This window comes from Limulus polyphemus, unplaced genomic scaffold, assembly GCF_000517525.1.
Source record: "Limulus polyphemus unplaced genomic scaffold, Limulus_polyphemus-2.1.2 Scaffold295, whole genome shotgun sequence".
NCBI lineage: Eukaryota > Metazoa > Arthropoda > Merostomata > Xiphosura > Limulidae > Limulus > Limulus polyphemus.
The window spans coordinates 14,922-22,712 of NW_013665905.1; the positions used below are offsets into that span (position 1 = coordinate 14,922).

The 7,791-nt window shown below is 29.5% G+C and overlaps 1 protein-coding gene across 2 annotated transcripts in view; it reads left to right on the forward strand.

Moving 5' to 3' along the window:
• Positions 1 to 7,791, forward strand: part of LOC106457144 (serine/threonine-protein phosphatase 4 regulatory subunit 3A-like) — a 58,604-nt gene that overhangs the window by 5,508 nt on the left and 45,305 nt on the right. The window contains exons 2-3 of one of the 2 annotated variants that reach the window (XM_013916531.2): positions 2,261 to 2,443; positions 4,439 to 4,634. In XM_013916531.2, the coding sequence (XP_013771985.1) occupies positions 4,493 to 4,634 (142 nt within the window). In that variant the 5' untranslated portion in view covers positions 2,261 to 2,443; positions 4,439 to 4,492. The remainder of the gene's footprint in view (positions 1 to 2,260; positions 2,444 to 4,438; positions 4,635 to 7,791) is intronic. The other variant, XM_013916532.2, reaches the window with a different exon arrangement.

The window sequence follows — 7,791 nt, forward strand, 5'->3', positions numbered from 1 at the left end:
TTATTATAATATATATATAATATATATATATATATATATATATATATATATGTAAATTGTTGGTCAGGTAAGAGTTCTGACCACTTACATGAATCAGACTTTTTATTTTTCCTAGGTAATAACATCTGTTAATATCAAATGTTGACTTTTTCCAAACTTAATCTTTTAGGCTTGTGAGTAACTGAAAAACTTTCTTACAACTGATGGTACCAGTAGAATTTTAAGTGATCTTCTTGTTTACATGTCACTAATGTCTTCTATAGCATTTTTGTAAGATATCTTTAAGTTTTGTACTTGGAAAGTACCAGATGACTAGTAGTTATGCAGACTTGTTTGAATAAATTTATAGCAACACAACACATTTTCATGAATGTGCATATTTTTGTTTTCATTGTGAATATTGATTATTTATATGTTTTCTGTTTAAAATGTATATTGTATTATTTGTTATCTTTCTTGTATTTTATGCTAATTCTGTTTCTCCATAGTTTACAGTGATGTGAGAGAAAGGTTAAGTCTGCTGTTCTGGTTTTTTCTTTGCCTTTTAATTTTTGGAATAGAATTCTCATTATATTCTGTACATACAATCAATTTTTATTTCTTAACTGGGGCCTGATTGTGTTTCCAGAGAATGCCTTATAATTCAGTAAGGTAAATTTGTGAACTTGAAAATTTTTTTACTGAAAGCATATTCCACATAAGATATTTTATTGCCAAGGGCCAACAGTTGTCATTTAGTAAAGGGTTATATGTGTACCTGTTATAAATGGAGATTAATCGGCTTGAATTTGCATTTACAATGTAATTTTGACATAAAAAAATAGCTTTAGTTACTTTAAAATATTAAATGAAAAAAAATTATCCTGATTATTAAATGAGCAGAAATACCAAAACTAAATCCCTTTAGAGCATTAGTATTGTAGTCACTGGTCTAGGTCTTCATTTAATATAATAAAGAAAATAAGGCTATTTCACACAGAAAACAAAATCATACACACACACACACATGTACAATCTATATTAAGTATACTGTGATATTTGACAAACAAGTTTAATATTGAAAGAACTTGCTGTGTAATCATTGACTGCAGCTTTCACTTGCAGTATTCTACATATTGCATGCATATGCTGTGTACTTCTTTTAATGAATTTCAGAATTTCAAAATAGTTCAACTTAGACCAATTTATCTAAGCTGTTATAGTAAAAATGTAAAGTTGTTTTTTCAATTTTATTTTTAATTTCATCAGTGGTTAAATTTTTGCTGACATCTCAGTTTATTACTGTTTACAACTATTAAAAGTAAGAGCCCAGTAAGACACACTAGATGGAACTAAGTTATTCCACATATATTTCAGTAGTGTTGTTTTTCATAATCTAGTAATGCACATAAAGCACAGTTGTGATTATTATAGTTATTGCACAGTGCTTGTTATTGCTAGTTTAAGCCTTTTGTTATACTTGGCAGGGTGAAGTGAACTGTGACTATCCTTGTTATTTATATTTTGACACAAATATCCTTTAATATCTACATGTTTAAAATGTGCTGTTCAAGTAATTTGAATGTAAAATATTTGAACATTTAAGTTTTTGTAAATTATAGCAATTGATATTAGTGAATAATTATGGATTTTATTGCAAAAGCCATTATATTCATTTTAGTTTTTCATAATTTAAATCATTGTTAAATTGTCGTTAATTCGCTTCAATTTTTTTTTTCATTTTTGTTTAAACATTCATAATGGGTCAGTCTTGTTATTTTTACCATTTTTTGTTTGTTAATTTTTAATGCTGGTAGAGAGTAAAGAAGGCATGAATTAACTTTAGAATGTACCTTTGAGAGTCATAGGGACTTCTAAATTTGAGAGGAAATATCAAATGTTGATGTAAAATGTACATATATGTCATGGTTAGACTGACTATTTACCTTTCAGTTTGTTTTTCATGGAATAATAATATCAATAAATCAAGTGTGTTGAAAATTTGACTAAAATTTAATACTCTTGGAAGTTAGATGGCTTGCATCATATGTAAAGAGGTTTGCTTCAGTTTTATTTAAAATTATTAAAAGAAACAAGGTTTGTATACAGTATTTTTTGGCTGTTTTTTGGAAAAGTGTCAACTTTGATGTTGCATGTGAGACAGAACAGTAAAGAGAATAACATGTACGTGCTTATAATTGTTATATATATCTGAAAAGTTCAGTTAATTTCTAGAGATTCTAGCTCCTGATTTTTAATTTTGTTTTTGTTTTTATTGCAGAACAGCTTAATGGAAGGAGTAGCAATAAATGTGAGTTGGAGTATTGAATTGGTTTTGTCTTGAGTAACATGACAGACATGAGAGTGTATCCACAAGTCGTTATAAGTAACAGAAATAGATCAATTTAAAGAACTGTTTTTGTTTGTTTTAACAATTTTCATTGAAATCAAGGAGAACCATCTGGTGAGTCTTGTTTTTAAACATATATATATATATATATATATATTTATTTGAAAATTATTTGCTAATTTATTCATAAGTGTTATTATTAATTAATCAAAAAGTTGGAACTAAAATGATGGTTGATCATTATTAAACTTTGATATTTTTAAGGTCCTGTAAATAGAAAATATCATATTAGTTTTTTCTATATACCTGTACAACCCATTTTCTTTCACTGTAACTTTTCCATGGAAAAGTATATATATTTCTGTTAGAGGAACATAGTTTTCCAGGGAGTTTGTGAGTATGAATGTTCACCAGTAAGGATTTATCATGTTTTCAACCTAAGTAGAAATGTGCACTGGCATAGTATTTCTTACTTTGGCCAACAAATACAAGTTGATAAAGATGATATACTATGAGATTGTAAAAACATTGGTCAGTCATGAAAAGGGTACTGTTTATGTGTGTAAAGAGCCTTGAAGGTTCATAGTTTGCACACAGCCTATTCCTAAAACTAGTGAGGAGCAATAATAAAAATTGTCATGTAATTGTTGAGATTATCATGTTTATTGCAATAATCTGATTCAATATTTGAAAGCTAATAACTAACTGCATCCAGAACAGCAGACAGATAATATGGTAACTTTCTTTCAATAATCTTAAGTTAGATTATTGAAGTGGAATTTTGATGCTGTGCTTCATTTCTTTGTTCACTAATGGGATTTGGTTTTCCATGAAATTGTGACTAGGAAATTGGTATGCTGATTTAATGTTGACATCGACCATCCAAGTCCTTTTTTTTTTGTACTGTTCAAATTATTTTAAATTGGCAAGAACTCTTCAGCCTTTTTTCTTTCCCTTGAATGTTACCCAACAGACACACATTGTTTTTCTTTGTTGCCTGCTTTCTTACTTGTGCTAATTTCATATGTGGAGGGAAGTTTATTTTTATGAATGCTTTAACCATACTGACCATATGTTAGTTGGTTTTTGCCACATACATGTTTTAGATACTGTCATCAACAAGGTTCCTCTTTGTTATCAGGAAAACAAAATTAGCACTAGCTTTGCAATGTAGCATTTTTTTGTTTCTCACCAGTAGATCAGATTCATCGTTATTACTGAACAAAAATAGTGTAAGAATATTCCATGTATTGTTATGTATCCTTTAATAAGCTGTTATTAAAGTTACTCATTTGCCTATCGATAACAGTTATTACACAAACCTGCCAAAGCTATGATTTATCTTCAAACAAAAAGTCATTTACCCAAAAATATACATTTTTACTACACAAATAAAAATGAAATTAAGTAGTTTATTTTTTCTTGAACATAAAACTGTCTTAAAGCTGTTAAGAAATCAAGCTTGAAAAAGTACAGTTGCATAGGTATACTTCAAATATATTCAGCATAAATTCAACAAGACTATAATATAAGTTTCATTCCAGTGTGGAAGTACAAAGAAGTAAGAAGTGTGTTGTGTTAAGTAATTTAAAGAAGATGTCACTTTGAGCTTAGTAAAACATATACTGTATGTGTGATAGAGATTATTTGGAACACTTAGTAAATGCAGTAAGCTGTCTGGTGGACATGTTAAAAATATACATCATTGTTTTGCCTCAAACATATCTTTAAATGAAAGATAACAGCAGATGTTGGTTTATAATGGTATGATGAGGGTACTCTAGTACTTCTCAAAAATTTTGGTGAAGTTTGAGTCTCTCTTGGGCAACAGAAAATAAATCCTATACAGAAATTTTTTCTCACTTCTTCAGGAAAGCTGTTCAAATGCCTAATTTTTGTTTGATTTTTTTTATCCTTAGAGAGCATCATTTTGTTAAAAATAGAAACTTTGAAGTTAAAGATATATGTGTGTTTATTTCTATAAGAATTTATGATTGTGTAGTCTTAATGTTAAAGCAAAAAATTATGTCTACAAGTTAGTTACATGTTGTTTTTTAAGTGTTACAAATTTCACCTAATAATTCTTATTTCTTTCTTGTTCAAATGTAGGTGTGACATGAGCTGTTGGATATATTTGTTTAGTTAGTGTATAGTTTAGGGAACATGGCAGACACAAGGAGACGTGTAAAACTCTATGCCCTTAATGCTGATCGACAGTGGGATGATCGAGGAACAGGCCATGTGTCTTCATCTTTTGTTGATAAATTTAAAGGCACCTCTTTGTTGGTTCGTGCAGAATCTGATGGTAAGCACATATGCACCACCTTCATAATATTTGGAGATTAAAAAAGATGTCATACCACAATTAAACAAATTCAAAGATTAAATGCATCTACATGTAAAAAAATTAATTATTTTTTTTATTATATACTCTTAATATATTTTTATCAGTTATACTAATTTTTGTTTTATTTGTGCTCTTCAAGATAAAGTTCAGGACTGAAAAAAACAACAAAAAAAACATATAATTATTTTGTACAAGCAACTAAATATTTAATTTAACCTAAGGTTCTGATGTAAGTTGGCAAACAATGATTTATAAGCATAATGAAGTGATTTATTGTTAAGGAACATACTGCGTGTTTCAACAGAGCATGTAGTATGTTCCCCCCAAAATCAATATCTTATTGTGCTTATAAATTGTTGTTTGCCAACTTATTATTATATTAGTGTAATGTGCTTCAATACTCAAGTACCTAGGTTCTGATATTAATAACTGCTTGTAACTTTTAGAAATATAATTGACTGGACATCTTCCAAATGGGTAAAGAAAAGTTGTAATTGAATGAGATATTGGATAAAAGTTTACGATTTGAAACAAATCAAGTGTAATTATACAGTACTTCAATCGCTCATTATCAAGATAGAATACAAACCAGTTGAAGTACAGTGCTATTGAGTCATTTTATTAACAAGCTCACTAAAAATTTGTTTTCTGTTACTTAATACTCACAGTGAGCATAGTATTACTTAATATTGTTATGTCACTTCTCATGTTTTATTTTGCCTATCTTATGTACTTAAAATTGCATATAAATGTTGTTGGGGTTAACTTATAAATTCCAATCCAATTCTATTTAATTGAAGAAATACATTTCAGGTATGAGCTTCTAACCAGTTTTATTCAAATAAATTAATTTCATTACATAAATGTCAATACTAGCATAAGTAACTTTGATACAGCTGTATCAATTTACACTTACTTTCTTGTAATTTAATAAATGGTTTATAGTTTAGAAGTTTTACTGAACAAAGGATTGAGAATATATATATGTAATTAATTTATTTTTTTAGTTTCAAGTGTTAATGTTAAAAGTGCTTTATGCTCCCAAAAATTATGTTAGAATGACTATCCCATAATATGCATCATATCTGCATTCTGGGTTTCATAATGGGAAAATCAGATAAAAAGATGCAAAATAATATCATGAACCACGGTAGTGGTTCTTAATAGGGATTGCCCATTTGTTCTTCTTTATTATTTAATATTGTTCCACCAGCCTACAGCAAAAATGGCTGTGAGTATTGTAATAAAACCTGGACAATGTTACTAAACACATCATTGTTTATTGTGTATAGTAGTTTTTAACTTTATTTGACTATCTAGCAAGTAACAATGGCTGTATAACAATTCACATCCAACCATTTTAATGTAGTCTGTGGTTTATATGGAGCCTCATAATCTACTACATTCATACATATGTATGGCTGTTTGAGGTCGTGGATGTAGCTTAATGTTTATATGGCAGGCATGAAACATGTACCATAGCAATTTTTAACTTATTTTTGCAGCTGTATTGATGTCATGTATCATTTGTTTATGTATAGGGTTCCTGACCTTTCGGACACGATGCTACTGACAGAATCAGTTTTTTTACCACTGCATGATCAATTTCGGCCACATTACACAAACATCTAAAACGTTATACAAATGTCTAGGCTGTCTCCCACAAGAGCAATCTTTAAGCTGTAGTTTAAAAGATAGCACAAGCAATGGATAGGCAATCACGATGATGGCTGATGGCAGGTGTTGAATTATAGCCAACACTGTGTGATTGCAAATTTTACAGATACTGCAGATAGAGTAGCCATTCTTGAAGTTGACTATAAAGAGTGGCAAGAATCGTATAAGCAGGAGATGGCAAAAGTGAAGCAGAAATGTTGTAGCAATAAATTTTATTTAAAAAATATTTAGTTTCAGATAAAGTATGCAGCAGTGTTGACCCACCAGAGTTTAGTGCGAGAGGGTTGTAGAAGGGTCACAACCCAAACTCCATCAGAAATGGAGTTTGGGGGAAGGTATATTCATTTCATAATTGTTAATTAACATGTTTTTGACTTTGTAGAGTGAGCAGAATGTCACTAAGAGGAAATCTGGCCAGCTGCAGCAAAGCCATGACTGGCTTTACTATGGCCAGCGGAAAGAAGGAAGAGGAAGGGGGGAAAATTTAACAATTCAAGAAATATTAAAAATGCTTATTTATATACATATCCTATTATGATGAATTGAATATGTATGTTTGCACCTATACAACTTGAAAAATTCACATGACTATCTGTATGTATGGCTTTACAAAAACAAACTATAAAGCCTGCCTATTTGTATATATAGATATAAATACTAGCCAACATGCATTGCATGTGCATGTATGTATAAAACTCGTGCAGTTACAAAATCCAGTCAATGCACCATTCCAGTATAGTTCATTAGACTCCCCATATTGCTACAGGGTATAAGCATAGTAGCTATATATATATTTTACAAGCATATACATAACATGTGGTATGTTGAATACCATGCATCATAGTGATCATACATTCAGTACCACTATTAATAAGATTGTGGCAGTGATATCAAGGAGCAATACCAAAAAAGAAGTATGACCTAAGGACAGGTATACAGGATATATATATATATATATAGTAGCTATATACATTTTACAAGCATATACATAACATGTGGTATGTTGATCACCATGCATCATAATGATCATACATATAGTATCACTATTAATAAGATTGTGGCAGTGATATCAAGAGCAATACCCATTAAATTTACACGAAACCAATCCAAAGGTTGTCATTCTTTCCTGAGAGAGCATCATACACAAAGTATTTCATTAAACTAAATACGTCAGTATTGCTATTATACAGATTTATTTCCACGATAGACATAAAAAAACTAAAGAAACAAGATTATTAAAAATTGTTAATTTAAAAAAGGAGAAATGGGGGAACTTCAAAAAATTACAGAAACAAGATAGGTTGCTTAAAGTGAAAATGCAATTATATATAAAAAAAAAATTAAACAAACAATCGTAAGATTTGAAACAGTGTTGACATTATTTCCTCAAGTTACAAATCCCTATTTTATTTAGGAGAGTCAAAATAGGGATTTGTAA